At 34.0% G+C, this 18,512-nt stretch overlaps 1 protein-coding gene across 5 annotated transcripts in view; it reads right to left on the bottom strand.

Annotated features, from left to right (window-relative positions):
- The window catches only part of LOC134531111 (proton-coupled amino acid transporter-like protein pathetic), a 122,199-nt gene extending 104,147 nt beyond the window's left edge, over positions 1-18,052 (bottom strand). For 2 of the 5 annotated variants that reach the window (XM_063366668.1, XM_063366669.1), the window contains exon 1: positions 11,296-11,385. In XM_063366668.1, the coding sequence (XP_063222738.1) occupies positions 11,296-11,345 (50 nt within the window). In that variant the 5' untranslated portion in view covers positions 11,346-11,385. Of the gene's footprint in view, positions 1-11,295; positions 11,426-17,977 lie in introns of those variants that run through there. The other 3 variants (XM_063366664.1, XM_063366661.1, XM_063366667.1) reach the window with 3 other exon arrangements.
- Between the last annotated feature and the right edge of the window lie 460 nt (positions 18,053-18,512).

Here is an 18,512-nt window from a genome sequence, read left to right as displayed (position 1 = left end):
AAATTAATAAGTTTTTGAAAAACTAAAATTTTTTTTAAAAATTAATCTATATATATGAAATTAACCTCTATAAAAATCAAAAAATGGGATTGGCTGAAAGTAAGACATGTAAAAAATTAAAGCTGTGACCTTTCCTAACAACATGTACTTGTCAGAATTTGTGTTTGAGACGACACTTTTAATGCCGACAAACAGCAATAAGACCGCTCACACTGTCTTCCTGGCCTCAATTAGAAAATATTGTTCTGTTGATACTTTATACAAGTACGTTAAAATAACAATTTTAGCATACCTTGATGTCTTTGCCTTTCATTTAACATTAAAGTGGCTTAATTTACATTTTTTTTACTTTTAATGCAGAAATGACAATCACAACCTTGGCGTTAAAAAAAAAATTATAAACAATATCTTTATTAATGAGATTTGGACCAAATGAATGCTGTAGCCTTGTCCAACTAAAGGTGTTTTAATGAGTATTCTTGTAATTTTATAGAACTGCACGTTGTGTGTGCATGCCAATTCCAAACCTCAAATGAAAGATTTTTTTTTTTTCAATATTAAAGTTTAATAAGAAAAATTTATTTACTTTTTATTCTTAAATACATGAGTGTTGTTAAACTAAACACTAACCTATTAATTTATATATAAATTTTACATTTCAAATAAGGCTATGACTATTGCAATATTCATCTTCACAAATAAAATGTAGTTTCTTTGCTATGTTTAAACTAAAACCTTTCTTAAATATAAGCATTTTATAAGAATTTTCATTACTATCTACCTTTTACAGCAGAAAAAATCTTTTTGCACAAAATATTACTTCTGAAACTGAGAGTCTTGCAAGCATGTTTCAGTTCCAGATTTATCTTATGTTTATTTTTCTATCAGTCAATTTTATTTTGCACTTGTTGAGTTTTACCTTGATAAATTTATATTTTTTTGTGTTTATAATTTAAAATATATTGTATACTTTCTTGTTTCTTTTCTAATCAATAATTCTTTTTTGTATTAATACCATAACTTAATTTCCCTATTTGTGTGCTTCTTCTTAGTGTCTCATTTGTGGGTAAGTTAAAAAATCACATCACAGATAGTAAACTACAAATCTATTGGACATCCCTGCATGAATGTTGTTTGGATAACAATCGGGAGACCCAGGAGGGTCATTTCCGCCACCGCCCATCCGTCATATTGCCAGCCGGGGCACTTACTCTGAGCACGACCAGAAACCTGAGTTCCTGTAACTCACTTTGTGCACTGAATTTATGGATGCACCCCACACTTTTAGAATCACTTGGATCAACGGGTGGGGTGCATGTATTGTGAGATAATATGACACCTGGGCCTAAAGTATACCTTATGGTGTAGTTTGTTGTGTAATGCTAATGTTAATTAAGCTCTCCCACCAGTTATGTAGGCCAACTGGTGTAATCTAATGCAGTGATCTCTGAGCTGTTCCAACGAGTCGTTCCAATGAAACCCTTTAAACATATGCATGGATGGAGACCTTTATGGTCATTCTCCCCCCTGTTTTTTCCTATGCTTTCAAAAAAAAATACTTCCTCTCCTTCTAACAAACCAAGAATGCACTTACTTTTTTTTTGGCAATGTCAGGAATATACATAGTCATTTATTCGGCCTGCCTGAAAATGAAGTACTAGTATGATTCTTTCCTTCACATCTGAACTAGATACGCACATTTATTATTGTTATTGTCGATGTTATTGTCAAATAAGTATAATAAACTATTGGTCCTTAAACACAAGAATGGTGCCAATATGTAAGACTAAAATTCTGTTATCTGGAAACATAAAATTAAAAAATTAAAAATCTTATGTAACAAAAAAAAATATTTTACAGCACAGTGGATACAGAATTAATTATATCTATGTTAAACTTACGTTCTTGGTGAATACGCACTTCGTAGCATTTTCGTTCCTTACTAAAAATTTACCCTCAACATGACTAAATAAGTATAACATAAAAAAAGTATTAGGTATTTCAGAAATATCATTCGCCGTTCTTTACAATATTTTTTTCATTAATTCTCAATTTTTACTTCTTAGTTATAGGTTAATAGCCAAAGAATTCTCTGGGGTGGAGGAAATTTGCATGTAAGCAAGCAATACTATACTTTAATATCCATGCATGTTTTGCAAATTATAAACAACAGTGTCAAAAAAACTACAATAAAATCATGTTTAAGGCATTTTTATAAAGGTGATCACAGGATTCTGACAAAGATTTCTTCACCTGAAAAATGTGAACGTATCTTTAATATCAGTTAAAAATTGAGTTTAGGTATGGGAAATAATGTGGGATGCCCCGTATGCATATGCGTGCCTATGTGCATGTGCATGTGTGTGTATATACATACAGTTGTGTACGAACACACACACTTGACTAAATATCCAAAATATTTTACACATCACAAGTGTAACATCAGTGACTTACCTATACAAGAATTGTGTGGTTTACTGCTACTGAACAACAGTCTAACCCATACAACTTAAAATACAAATAATCTACTTAAAATTATGGATAGGGATAATACTCAATTCTTGTAGTAAATTAATAAAAACCTAGTGTGATGCGAGTGACTGATAGCGACAGATTGAGACATAAAAGTTTAGAGCAGAATATGATGGCATGCTAAGTTGAATCACACAAGTCTACACAATTTAATTTTTAATTTTCCATATAATAGTTTAGCTTTTAAAAAATTATTCACTTGTTTCATGAATTGGATTTTGTATTTTATGACCGATTCCAGGCATATTTCAAATGTACAAAATCAAAAGCATGTTTAGTGAATATTCACCCTAAATAGGGGCCGGGAAAATTCACAACTTGTGATAGATGCGATTTTTTTTTGCTAATTTTCAACTAAAATGCTATTTTTGCATATTTTTAATATAATTTTTTTTTTTTGCAAAAATAGTGTAAAATACCATTCAAGTGTAAAAAAAACTTAATAATCTACTACAATATTGCTAGATGTTTAATAAAGTAACATTCCTCAATTTTTGTTTGAAAATTCATCATTTTAGACTTGCAAGAAAAACAAATTTTGTAGATTTTCCAAAACTTGATATACACCTCTTTACAAAAACCTGTATTTAAAATACATTTGTGCTTCACGGATTATCTGCTACATATGCGCACAAATAATTGTACTAATTTTTACTTACGGTTGTCATTTTTGGCTTATCGGCATGCAGGGTATGTTGATTTTAATCAGCATGATTTAAATCGTGATTTTAATCATGATTAAAATCATGTGATTTTTTTTAAATCAGTGAAAAAAATCAATTTATAATATGAACGTTAATATTTCCTATAATGTATTGTTTAAATCAAGTAATCATGCCTTCTTATATAAAAAATGACTGCTGCAAAGATAGAATGAAAATTGAATAGTACTTAATTTATTCTACAATGTATTTATAGTTATTTTGAAACACTTGTTAAATATAGGTGGGTGGAATGTACCTTTAAATGCCACCTCATTTTCTCTCTTCTCTCCTCCACCTCATGTGTTTGTGTTGTGTGTGTGTGTCAGATCTCCTTGGCAACAGGTTTGTCTTCCAACAATGTCAAATGCTATTTTTAGAAATGTAGGAAGGAAATTTTCAGTTCTTTGGCATCATTGTGTATAGTTGAAATGGCTGGAAGAAAGAAGGACCCGATCTGGATCCGTTTTGTTGAAGAACCAACATTGTCAGGAAAAGGTCTGAAAGCTGCCTGCAAGTAGGGTTACCAGACGTCCGGCAAAAGGAGGATATGTCCATTTTATGTATTTTTTTGCGTCCGGCCAGATTTTCCTTAATGCTCCAAAATGTCCAGCTTTTTTATAAAGTGAGATAATTCCTGCAGTTACACTCTGAGTAAAGCGCGTGGTGCGCTCTAATGCGCTGTCCGCACAGTCACCCCACTAGTAAGTAGTTCTATGACAGCTTGACAGGTAGCACGTGTGGTGTGTTGCAAGTTTATTGTAAATAATTATAGATGGCAGGAGGATGAACTGTGAACGGCCAGCTCAACGCATACATGCTGGACACAGCGCATGCTTAGTTTGTGTTGAATCGATGAATTCTGTGGTGTAACAACCACAAGTCCACAAGTCGTTTCTGCGTTTGTAAAAGCCACATCATTTTCTAATTGTTTATGCATTAATGCGGCGCTAACTTGTAGTAGTGTGAAACAATGTCTAAAATAAAGTGTAAATTTAGTGACACTTTAAAAACTAAATTCCCAAATTTTGTTTGTGGAAGAACTGAACATGAAGCTAAGTGTGTGTTGTGCGACTGTTACGTTTCGGTAGCGAATAAAGGTTCTACAGACTTGGAACGCCACGTGAGTAGTGAGAAACACAGGAAAATTGTTCGCAGCTCTTCATCAACTACAACAGTAAGTTCTTATTTTGTAAATGAAGAAAACAGTAATGTAAGCGCCGCAGAAGAAGCATTGGCGTTTCACACCATTAAGCACCACCATTCTTTTAAGTCAATGGATTGTACGACTAGCCTGAACAGAAAAATTTTTGTGAGAATCGAAAACTGCAAAAAATATTTATTGTGCTAGAACTAAAGCCGAAGCAATTATTCGAAAAGTCATTGCTCCTCATGCAACCGACATTGTTGTTGAGACATTGGGAAGTATTTCATGTTTTGGTGTCGCTACAGACGCCAGCAACCATGGATCAATGAAGATATTTCCCATTCTTATTCAATATTTTGACTGGAAATAAGGCGGGACAAAAACCAAGGTAATTGAAATACAAGCCCTAGAAAACAAAGTCAGATACTATAACAAATTTTATTTTGATGACCTTAGAAAAATATGGCCTTGCCTCGAAATGTGTTGCGTATTCTGGAGACAATGCAAACGTTAACTTTGGTGGGTTGAACAGAAAAGAGGGACGAAATGTGTATTCATTTCTAAAAATCAGGCTCCGTAGAGACATCGTAGGAGTTGGTTGCCCAGCACATATTTTGCATAATACGTTACAGCATGGTACTGACTTGCTTAAATATGATATTGAATCAATAGTCATGAAAATTTTCAATTATTTTTTTTTTGTTTGTTTTTTCGTTTTGTCATGTTTTTTGTCTCGCTTCAACTGTTGTGCTGAATTATTTTGGGTTTCAATATTTTTGTGTTGTCATCATTTGTGGGGATTTTTTCGTTCTCTTAGTACATTTTTCTTTGTTTTTTCTTTGTTTGCTGACCATATTCCTGTTTCGGAATATTTTGTGGTGTTCATATCCTTGTTGACAACAGCAATTGTTTGCTTAATTTTGTGTGTTTTTTGTATCTTTTTTGAGTATTTTTATTTTTATTTTTATTTATTTATTTTATTTATTAGTTTTTCTTCAACAGAAAAAGTTCTTAGCAATGGCGTATGTCCAAAAACTTACATCAAGTCAATTATTTTTCCGTGTATACAGTTCACACAGAATCTCTCAAGGAATTCTGCAACTCAGTTGATCTAGATTATCAACAACTGTTATCGCACAGTAAAACTCGTTGGTTAAGTGTTTTCTCAGCTATTGAGCGAATACTTAAATTATTTCCAACTTTGAAATCCTACTTTCTTAGTCAACCACAGCCACCATACATAATCAAGAAATTTTTTGAAGATGAATTTTCAGAAATTTACTTGTGGTTTCTGCACTCTCTTATGTCTGTTTTCGATTCAAAAATACAGGCTATTGAAAAGGAAAGGAATTGTATTTTGGAAGTTGTGAACCATCTGGAGGCAACACTTCCTTGTCTCAAAGAAAGGCACCGTCACACCTTTGTTCCTTTGAAAGTGAGAGAACTGATTAATAATTGCAAAGAAGCCGGATTGTGTACGGAAGAACACTGTTCTGATTTTTTAGGTGAATGTCAGATTCTGTATGAAGCATGCATAAACTATTTAGAAAAATGGACAATAAATTTAGAAGAATTTCAGTGTTTCAAATGGATGTACTTGAAATACAGACGAAATATTGAATTCGACGATTTGTTACCAAGCATTACATATTTGAAGAACAAAGGTATTGCTGTCGATGATGTCAGACTTTTTGATCAGTACTGTCATTTGACAGCATTCCTCAAGGAACAAGATGAAAGTTTCTTTGATGGGAGTTTGGATGTGATATGGAAAACATTTTTTAGTGAATGCACTAATTCAGACCAATTCTCAGAACTTTTGAAAATATGTGAATTTTTTTTCTCTATACCAGGACACAATGCGTCGGTTGAAAGAATTTTTTCCATGATAAGCAGTCAGTGGACAAAGGAGAGAAACCGACTTCTACCAGAAACTGTCAAATGCATCATCACAGTAGTTTACAATTTCAAAGAAACAACCTGCGAAAACTTTTACTCATATCTGCTTAAGAACCCTAAACTCTTAAACAAAATTAGTTCATCTGAAAAATATTAAATGCATATGTCTGCTAATTATGTAAATATTAAGCTTATTGGTGTTCCTGCAACAAACTATAACATTCATTTGTTATACACAAGAAGATATGTTATTTTGTGTGGTATATGTAATATTATGTTGCGTTTTGGATATAGTGTGTTTATAATGGGTTATTCACTTTTTGAACATGTGTTTTTTGTATAGGATTGATGTACTTGGTTATTCACATAATCCATTGTATTCAAAATAGTTATCACATAAAAAACGTGTTTTTAATATGCTGTATATGCGTAGTTTGTTTGATTCTTTATACTGAAACTGTATTATTATACTGAAACTGTATTAAATGCCAAAAAATTGTAAAATATTGTTCTCAATTGTAATTAATTCATGGCTTTTTAATAAAAAATATATTATCCTCCTTTTTAGTGAAATGTCCTCCTTTTGTGAGATGAATGTCCTCCTTTTTTATTATCAGTGTCTGGTAACCCTACCTGCAATTCATGTAGAAAACAGTTAATGGGGTTGGTTGCCAGAATGAAAAAACATTTTGAAACATGTCAGAAGGAAGAAACAGAAGACGATCAACTGTTTGATTCTGAATCAGCACAGAGAAGTTGCAAAGGTGATTATTGGCTTTGCTATAAAGCACATATTAAAATAATACTGTAAATATTGTTTTTCTAGTACCTATTTGAAGTTAAATTTTTTAATAAACGCTATCATAGAATTAACTTAACTGTATTTTGAGAATGTTTTTTGGACATATTGTTAAGAAGTCATTATTTTGTTATTTATTAACTGTGTTTTAACTCCTCGAGCTAGTTTTGTTTAGTTTATTTAACGGTCAGAATATTTGTTTAATACTATGTACTACCTACCACATAAATCTTAATTTCCAGGTTAGGCATAACATGCTACAGTCAAAGTATCTATGGATTTTGTTTCTATCGTTTCCTCGCATACATACTTTATTCTGCAATCTGCAAAGTCCAGAAAAAGTCTTATTAAAATAACACTTAAAAAATCTGCATCTATTGTTTCCTTATTGATAGGTTTTCCCTGGATGGAGCACATTTTCTGGCATATCTTGTAGACCCACGGTTATGTGGTCAACATTTGACAGCTGATGAAAAATCTGAAGCTCTTTCATTTGCAAACAGATACAAACACACAAAGTCTCTGCTGCCTGTAATTATAAAGTTCCAAGCAAAATCTACTCCCTTCCACGACTTTTTGTTCAACGACAATGTCATCTCACAAGTGTCACCAATAGATTGGTGGAAAATGAACATCAATTCAGATACTAATGAAGTTATAAATGTCATAGAACCACTTTTAACAGCAACTGCTTCGTCTGCATCAGTGGAAAGAATCTTTTCCACATTTGGTTTGGTTCAGTCAAAATTAAGAAATCGACTGGGTACAGAAAAAGCTGAAAAACTTCTATTTTTGTTTAAAATTTTAAATAATTAATATTTTATGTAGAATTTTTACTTTGAATACTCTCGTATCTGTGCAATTCTGAGAAGAAAAAAAAGGAAATTGTGGTTTTGGTTTAAATTACTTTATTTAGAACAATTGGACTATAAGGGATGACAGAAGTGACAAAGTTACATTTAAATATGATATATTTTCAATGATGTAGTTATTTTCTATAAGACAACTTTTTTTTTACTAATGTTAACTATGTTACTGTACTAAAAATTTTCATAAAGTGACATCATTAATGCTTCCTTAAAACATTATGCAATGTAAAATGTGGTTATTTCAAAGAAAGAAAATTAGGCTAGTTGTCTTTACAAAATGAATTAATCTGTTATTAATTGTACTGTAGAGCAAAGTCAAGTCATGAAAACAGTCCTGAAATGTACTGTATATTACACAGATTACAATTTTTTATATTTTAATCAAAAAAAATTGTATTTTAATCAAAAAAACCCAATTTTAATCCAGAAAATCTGATTTTTTAAATTTTTTTTTAAAACAAAATCAGTATTTTTTCATACCCTGTCGGCATGTCAAGTTAATGAAAAAACACAACAGGTCCGCCATATTGGCCGCAAATTTTCTCTTGCCAAGTGTTTACTGCACTATGGTAGTATGGCTGGTATGTATGTTTTTGGTACGACGAAAACAAGGTAGATTGTACTAATGTGCTTTTGAGTTTGCGTTAGGGCACAGATGTGATATTTTAATGATACTGATGTTTCCCATAGTATTTAATATTAGACCACTTTTTTCCATGTTGCAATAGTTTATGTTTTTTATACATTTTGTGACTGCAATTTTATGGTGATGTTGCAGGGATATCATACTTTTGTAAACCAAGCTCCTGGGTTCATGTAATTTAGATGTAGTTTTTACAGTTATAATTTCCCGCCTTCGTTAGACAGCGCAGACAAATATTTTCACACAACATTCATGTTGTGACACCGACTTCGCGGTGATATTTACTACTGTAATCTCAAACATATAGCTACAATGGGGTGAACCACTGTAATTGCATGTGAACGAGCAGAACAGTTTAAGATGCATGGATTTTATGTATCTGATGACCACACTGTTTTTTGTAAGTATTGTAGCTGCAGTGTCACTTGGGAAAAAAATGACTTAGACAAACATGGGACCTCGGTTAAACACAAGACTAAGAAAGAGCAATTTGTAGAACAACCAGCACAACATTCTCCTCTGCAAGTTGGAAACATGGAGAAATGCCGGAAACTAGATAAAGAGTACTTTGCACATAGGACTGTAGAGACAATGGCCAAAGCAAGTATTCCCTTGGAAGATGAAATACTGCCTTAGAGATGGGATCAATGGATTTACTGGCAAAGGTGCAGATTTTGTATGTGTCAAAACTGTACGAAAGAAATATATTCCGGGTTAGTTAAGAATTTTAGTTATTTAACCATAATATATAACATTAGACCATAATTTTCAAAAACCTAATATCAATGTGCCGTGAGCCTAAGGGAAATGGAGGGGACATACTAATTATATTAAAACATATCTCTACGATGGATAATTATTCACCTAAAGTATTACATTTAATTCCTAATACTACATAATAATTAATGCTATGTCATCTAATAGGCCTACAGCTCTTACAGAAGATTTTGAATTGTTGACCACAGCAACAATTGAAGGAAAAACAATTAACATACTATTTAATGAAACAACAGACAAATTGGGTAGTGTGTTTTTGTAATCATTTTTCAATTAGCTGACTCTTGTGATGATTATTTGTTTGTTGCTAGGGTATCCTACCTACCATTCATGTAATGTGACTACTTGCTCTCGGGCAGTGCTGGTACAAAATCAAGGTCAGTTGGCGCCCCTAAAGAAACTATTTCGAATGGCAGAGGTGGTAGGACAAGAGTACGTATGCAAAGCTAGTATATTTATAAAAAACCATAAACATCTCATTACACACTCCTGCTACCGTAGCTACTCAGGACTAAAAAAAAAGGCCTGTTATACCAGACTACACCAGATACTATACCAGCTGATAGCACTCCTGCTGCAGCACAAACTAAATTCATGGGAAAACTGTGAATATGAGCCCTGCTTGCCAAGAGTTGTTCAGGTTTGGAAAAATAATCAGAAATCTACCTGATTTAAGTTAATGTATGAAAATCAACAAAAAAAAATTACAAATTGAGCCTGAAAAAATGTATTAAAATAATGGTGAAAGTAAAAAAAACTAATTAAAAATTTTAAAAAAAATCCTTGATGTTACTGGTAAATATATTAGTGTGATTACTATCCCTAATTTTTTTAAATCTTATTGAGGAAGTCATTTTTAGTACTGTTACAAAAAAGCTTAAAGTAACTTTTTTTTATATTTTAGTATTAATTTTACAAGCCTAAATGCTTTTGGTGGTACATATTTACACAGAAATACCTCTATCAAATGTGGTTTTTTGTACAAAATTAAATTAAATATTAGTGCTATTTGTAAGTTTTGTTTACTTAAATCCTAATTTTTTTAACAATGAAGAGCATTATTATTTAAGTTTTGAATGCCTTAATGAAAATACTAATTTCACAAAAATAGATGTAGATAAAATAATAGATGCTAATTTTGGAAATAAATACTTCTCAGAGCTGGGAGAGTTCAGTGTCTAAAAAACTTATGCTGCAACATTATGGCAATTTGTATTACCAAAATACAAGGCTTTATTGATAATATTAATTAACTTCTTAATATCAACTACTCATCCGCCTTGAAAAAATAAAATTGTTGATCTTTTCATCATGCAATGCTGGATGCAACACTCGCGTTGCTGGTCGCCTGCGCCAACACTTCAACTGATAAAGCTGAACCAACTGCTGTCGTGCTGCGAAGGTGTCATAGGGCATACCACCTCCTGCAGCTAACCTGTAGCTACAAACACAACTGAGACTAGGACTAGCATGCTGGGACGGCCAAAGAAACCAAGCACAAACAAGGTCATAAGCTTAAACACGACTTAAAAAATATATGGAATGAGACAGCACTGCCAAGTCCAGCAAAATGTGAGAGAGGAGAGAGCATGTGAGGTAGACGATGGTGCTGAAGTATGGCAATAACAAGCTACACAAAAGACTCTAAAAAGGACGAGGAAAACAGGCAAAAACCAGTGTGTAAGAAGGAGAAAAGTCAAGCATGCAGTTGTATTTTAAGCAACCGAACTGGCAGAGATTGTGAACAAGCAACGGATTATGATGTCTATTAAATAATGTTTGCACAGAGATGCTTTAAAACTTGCATTCCTCGTAAATTTAACTTGATAAACCACGCAGCTGTATGTAAAACAATAAAACGAGAATGCCTTAATATTCTTGCGGCAAATATACATGAAAAACACGTATGTGATCTACAGTGAACTCACATGCAGAGAGGATCATGCGCAAACACAAGGCGGCAGGCAGTGCACTGCATGCGGTGCAGAGGTGGTATTCACTTTGATTGGCTGGTGGATCGTCAGATCAGCCATTACTCCTGAGCGGGATGCACCACACCTGCAAACCCAGACAAAACACACTTTCAATCACAAGCGATTAACCTTAGTACAACCTTCATACAATGAACAAGGACAATATTAAATGACGAACAATCAATAACCCCATATACACCGGAAAACATATCAATACACCATATAACAATGAAAAGCAAGTTAATACACAGTATGTACCAAAATGCAAGTGTTATTACACAATTGAGCAGCATTTAAACAAAGCTTTAATCAAATCACAAAAAAAAATTATGTTAAAAATTCAAAGTATGGCATTATTTTAGAACGAAGTACCAAAGGGTATAGATAAGAAACATTTATTTGCTTTGATTATACATCTCTAAATTAATCAATTTTAAACTACTGCTATTAAAACATTTTCCAAACACAGATATTCTTGCTGACTTATTTATTTTTTTGTTTCAAATTAATCTATCTAAAGCAAGTTTATTACAAATTATTTACTCTGAAAATTTTACATATCAAATTAAAACTATATTGGTACGATAAGTATTTTTAAAAATTTATTATTATATTTGTCAAATAATATATGCACTATCATAATAAATAAACCGTATTTGAAAAAAATGAAAAGAATAACATCAAAATCCTGCAACTATCGTTCGTTCGTTGCTGTGAAGTTCTTTCGGCTATTGTCGGACATCCTTGGCTTGGTGTATTGTATTCTCCCTTCCACTCTTCACCCTTCTCAAATTTTTTGGTTTTATCCTTGCCACCCCACATTTTTTACAGGGAACTATTTTGTATTTGCGGAAGCTTATTTCTTCTTGGCCTTCTTAAGCCCTGCATCGCGCGCCTCTGGCTTCATCTTCATTAATTCCTGGGCGAGTACTGCATGTGAGTATGTAATGAGAGTGTAACGAGTAATGAGTGTGCATACATTGTTCAAACATTCATGCAGCATTTTAATTTAAGAGGTTATGTAAAGTCATTTGTAGCTTTGCATTTCTATTTGGTTAAATTCTCTTTTGACCCCCTAGAACAAAATTATGATTCCTTTCGTTACCGTTTCACGCGTACGTGGCGCGAATCGGTAACTGCCTCGCTTTAGTTAGGGTTTATTTTGTTAAGTTGGTAATTATTTTCCTTTGATTTATTTATTCATCGCTACTTCATTTGGATTATTTCTTTATGTTAAGGATTAAAAATTTTATAAATATTTTAGGATGGTTATTTTTTTTTAATCCGTTCTTTTACGTGCGAGTGCTGTCAGTGCTGGCCCGGGTGTTTCCGGACTGGGCGACGATGTGGGCCGACCGGCCGAATCGAAACAGCTGACAATGCGCGAGAGTGAGGGCGGGACTGCTGTTCTGACTGCCGACGGGTCGACACGGAACTCCTGAACTTCTACAAACACCAGCCGCCGTCACGGGCCATGACGATGGCGACGGGGGCCCCCTCGCCGAATGTCTCAAAGGAAGGAGTATCCTACATGTCTTATTATTTGGGGCCTAGAGGGCGAAGAATTTTTAGTACTTTTTGGGTGATGGCACAGAACTGAATAGACGCTTCCTCATTTTGATATTCATCAAAATAGTCAATGAATGGATTGCCGTGTAAGCTAATTGATTTTGTGTATGTAGTCCCACACATAGTTAAATGAAGAGGCGCATGAGTATAAATGTTGTGCAACACTATAGCTAATATTTAAAGGATTTCCTGAAGTGATTTTTGTGCACAGAACTTGTACTATTTTTTTGGAACTTACCTTGTTGGAGACGTTTACGCCCTTTTCTGACTTGTGAAGTGAGAACTGATTGCCAGCACTCGAACGATTGATTGTTATTTAATATTTTATGGGGACCCCTTCATCTATTTACGAACTTTAAAGAAATCTATATATTTATATAGGCTAGCTTTTCTATATGTATTTATTGTTAGATACTATTTTTTTGTATTTAAAATATCAGCTTTTGGTAGTTGGTTATTTAGCTTGAATGAGCCGTGATCCATATTATAATTATTTTGCACAATAAATACGACAGTATGTTTCCGTTTGTACTCTATTATTTTTGCTCTGCTAATTTTCTTTTGCCTTCAGCATGCACCGCTGGTAAAGAAAGGGGTTGGTTTACTGACAGTACAGGTTTATTTTTATTATTATATTTGGCCCTCTCTGGCGAGCGTGTGCACGGTTGTCAGCCCTGGTCTTGAATGTAGAGGCCAGCCGGTGACACTTTAAATATGCTTAACCTTCTCTTTCCACACCCACGATCGATGCCCTGCTTGGCACGAGTTGATTCTGTAGCATTGCCTTTGAATGCAACTTATGTTTCATTGATTTTACTGCCAACCTTATAGCCTTATAGGGCACATAACTTCCTTGGATCGTTTAGATCATACATTATTTTTATACTCCTATTATATCAATGTGACATTATATTTTTTTGTGCTATCCAAATTGTAAGCATGAAAGTACTCTCTTCATTAATTTATTCATCGGTCCATATTTATGAGCTTACATTCAGCTGTTGTTAAATATTTCGCATGTATCGGGTGCTCTATTGAACCCATGTCGAGCTGGATATGCACTTTGCATACGTACTCTTGTCCTACCACCTCTGCCATTCGAAATGGTTTCTTTAGGGGCGCCAACTGACCTTGATTTTGTACCTGCGGGCCAGTTCGCAGGGCCAGCAGAGACTCGATTCAGGGCGTGACATCGCTGCTTGGCTGCAGCAGACGACAGGAGTGATGATGGCTCTCTAATGGTGATGAAGGGATCTGTGATGCATACACGCTGGTATAATTCGGGTTGCGTCCTCCGCGCAGCGTGTACACCCTTCCCTCTCGAGCGCTGTTGATCAACTGGCGAGCACTGTCACACAGTCGATTGTCACGCAGGCGACAATTGACTCTCCAGCAGTGGCTGGTATTCGTCGGGCTGCACTCCCCTTCAGAGAGGAGGTGTCGAGGTGGCATAACGGGCTATGCGAATCAGGGGAGCCCTTGGGCAACGTCAGTACATTCTTGATTCTGATCAGTGTCATTTTGTTGAAATTTTTGTTGTATTTTTGTAGAGTTCAGCTCTCATGTATTTCCTTTATTTTGTTTATAATTTTGAAACAACTACGCACATACTCTGCTTAAAAAAACCTCCTAAACAAAAAAGGAAATTATTATATATTATCGTGTTTACTCTTGTTTAACGTAGCTCCATCACGGGCTGAGACCTCCTCTGGCGGGAATATTGTCACAGTATACTTCAATCCATTGTTTTAAAAATGAAATTCACCAAAAATAAAATCATAAAATCTTGCTCTAACAATGTAAATGCATCTAGTACAAGCAAAATTGGGTCATTCTTTTGATGTTAACGTATTCATTTGTTTGTGATGTGAGGGGTAGTTTTGGAAGATTATGCAAAAATGGTGCAATGTAGTTTTTTTGAATTATGTGAGGTAAAGTAAAGTAAAAAATTGGTAAGTGAGATGCAAAACATTGAGAATTAGAGGTTAAAATAAAATGCATTACGGTGGAATAGGTTTAAAGCCAAAGAATGTTTACACAAAAAAGGTCCAAACAAAAAAAATTAAGTCAGGAATGGACAATCAAGTGTTTGTAAGAAATAAATGTGTATGTTGAGTGAATGAGATGATGAAAGAGGCAGGTGAAATTTGATATATAATACATTAGGTTAGTATATGTTGAGGTAATGAAAAAGAAGTGAAAAATTGATTAGGTTATTTGAGCTACATTATAAAAATAAAATATATTATAGAAGGAACTGTGTATAGTGTGAAGGAGATCGGTTAAGATATTAAAATGCTACATAAAATGGGATAAGCAAGGAAAAATGTAGTTAGGAGTCAGAGTAATGTGAAGGCAGGATTTTTTTGTGTATTCACTATGGGAATATATAATTTTTGGGGATACTAAGTAAGAAAAAAATTCTTTGGTTAGGTCAAACATAAAAGTTATAAGGTAATGTAAAATTGTTTTGTTTCCAAAATATTTGTTTTGCTTTTGTTAAAATGATAAGAACAAAGTAAAAAATTTGGTGATAGTAGGTCAGCTTATAAAAAATTTTTACATACTTAATTTTGATAAATTATAGATGTTGGGTATTGTAAAGCAGACTAAAATTCTACTTGGACTACTTTGTTTTGGGATGCTGGTATTACATTTGTTGAAAAAGAGAATTTTCATGAATAAAAATTTGTGGTATCGTGAAAGAGAATATAGGCTAACCAAGTCTAGTCTATTTTGCAATACTGGTGGTGGTTAATTTGATGAAATTGAGAATTTTCAAGATAATTTTTCTTGGTATTAAGAAGAAAACTATAGTCCCACCAGGTCTAGTCTATTTTACGATACCAGTATTTAATTTTTTTAACTATATATTTTCCTGGTATTGTGTGTATTCCTGAGACGCAAAAACTATTACCATACAGTGGCATGCAAATAACCAAGTTAATACCTAATGGCTGAAACATTTAAGCTTAAAAGTGCTAGTCACACTCCAGAGTAACAATTTCTAGAAAACTTAAGAAATTAACAAATCTGATACGAAACAGTGTTACTTAAGAAATGAAACATCATAAACAAGCGTGATAAACGGGCAAGACTATAAACCTACAACCGGCACCAAAAAAGCCTACGTTAAACATTAATAGGTCAAAATACTGAATTGCAAGTTATTAATGAATTAACATACATGAATGAAAAGTGGGGGGGAAAAAAAACAGGTTATAAACATACTGAAATATCAGCCGTCCAGGACACACTCAAGCCCTGAATGGCCTCGTGGTCGTTGGTCGACTTCAGTGCAAAATATTACGTTACCATTTCAAAAACACAGTAAGTAAACATTTAAAATTAGATTATCGCGATACAAAAAAAATTTAAAAATACTGAAAAACAAATGAAGTAAAATTTACGTTACTTTACTGCAGTTGTGCAACACACACACACAAACAAGACATTTAAGCAGATACTTGGCCACGCAAAGCCAGAAGTTCCCATCGCAAAGGTCAAGACCGCGCTAGTGACCTTTAATTACTACAAAATCTGACCCGAAAGAAGGCGGAGGCCTCGTCAACACCTGTACTTATGCATACCGCGGACGAGGGGCAATACACACAAAAAAAAGTGACGTCAAGGCACTATGGAGGGAGTGGAGAGGAGAATAAGAGGGAGAAAGGTGGGCGGTGCACGAGAACACATCTTCAAAACAGAGACCTCTTCACATTAAGTGCCATTATTATAATAGTCCCATTATTATTATGAGATACCTGTATTTAATTATTAGAATGTGAGAATTATTAAAATATATCTTCTCTGTATCATAAAGTAGAATACAGTAACACCAGGTCTAGTCTATTTTAAGATAATTTTATTCCTTATAATTTAATACTTTTCCCGCAGCTATTATTGTTCAGCATAATGAAGTTAAATAATAAATAGGCCATGGTGTTATATTTCACGATACTGCGTTAAATTGTAACGTCTACAGGCATCATTTCTTTGAAAATGTAGTAGTATCGCAAAATGCACCAGTATGGGGGATTGTAGTCTAGTTTACGATACCTACTGGAAAAAAAATCCTTTCAAAAAAGTAAATTACGATAAATAATGTGTTTACAGCTCCCCGCCCAAAACCCCCTCTATTCCTAAACTTGCCCTATAAGAATGTAAGGGTGGTAATGATGTAAACTACACCTCTTGGTGACATCAGTATTGTTATGGAATCATAAAATAGACTACTCCCTATGCCACTTGTAAATCTAACTTTGCAACAAAAAGGACAATCTCACTCATCAAACAAGATATTCAACAAGCTGCCTTCAAATTTACAAGAAACATGCTTCTCAAATAGAAATCTCTTTATAGAAATGAAAAACGAAATAAGAGCCCCACCTACCCATGCACACATATGGTGTGCAGAGCTTCAGAAAAAACGACACAATTTAAAAACTGCTAGAGATATCCAAGTGGGGTATGTTTACAAAAATCATTTAAGAATGTGCTGAGGGCATTTGAGTAGAAATTTTACATTTAATTTTTAAACTGTAATTTTAGGAGTGAAAGTGTCTAAAACGTGTGAAATGAAACGACGCGCAGTTTCTTGAAAGCATTCTACGGCCTTGCATTACTTATTTATCAATTCTCCACCATATGGTTACAGTTCGAATTTCATAGTTGCCCTACGCACAGCGAAAAGCCAATTCAGAGCTGTACCCTGAGAGATACTGCGCTAAAAACACCAGCTAACACAGATAAACCTGACTCGGCGGGCCCCTTAAATGGTCATTTATTTAATTCTATCAATGACTTTTGTTTTGTATTCAATGAAAAAAACAAACATAAAATTGTACATTGTGTTAGGTGCATATTTCTTTTTTTTTTTTTCTTTTTTTTTTACAGATCACAGATTACGGGAAATTACACTAAATTTTACATTATATGCGTATTTAATTGTTCATTGCATTATTGTATAGTATGGTTTGTTCAACAGCTTTGTGTAAACAATCAAAAACAAAATATAATAACTACTGGATGCAGTAACTAAAGTATGAAAAAATAATTACTACCCCACCTTTAAATACGCCCGGCAATAGACCAAATTATTTTACTTCGCGAAACAAATTATGCAGGTACTTCACTTCACAACGAATATTGGCCTACGTTGCTGTTGCAGCCATAAGAAGTCTGGTACTTCGTATTCCATATTCCAAAGTAAAAGCAGACAAAAAATTATTCTCAGGAGAGGTCCAGGAGCCCTATTCTTGGCGCTGTCAAAATAATTTATCTAATGGAGTGACTGAAATCTGGTAGAGATTTGATGAACCCTATTCTTTAACACTCGCTAGTTGAATTATGTATCGGATTGACGTTGACGCCACTCCCGCTGCCTGATTATGTTTTTAATAAATATTAAATTGAAAATGATCTCAGGGGGCAAAAAGGGTGGTTCAACCTCGTGGTTGCAGGCAGGAGTGCGTCGTGATTTTAAACTACCTGGGCTGTTCAGGCCACCCAGGACGCCTTGAAATAAACGGGAAACTGATTGAAAAGACACTGCACTTGCCGTCACCCGACCTATGTGAAAGGCCCGGGGGGTAACTGACGGA

Source organism: Bacillus rossius, chromosome 3 (assembly GCF_032445375.1).
Source record: "Bacillus rossius redtenbacheri isolate Brsri chromosome 3, Brsri_v3, whole genome shotgun sequence".
Classification (NCBI taxonomy): domain Eukaryota; kingdom Metazoa; phylum Arthropoda; class Insecta; order Phasmatodea; family Bacillidae; genus Bacillus; species Bacillus rossius.
Note: the sequence above shows the minus strand (reverse complement) of the source record. Positions and strands in the feature narration are given on the sequence as shown.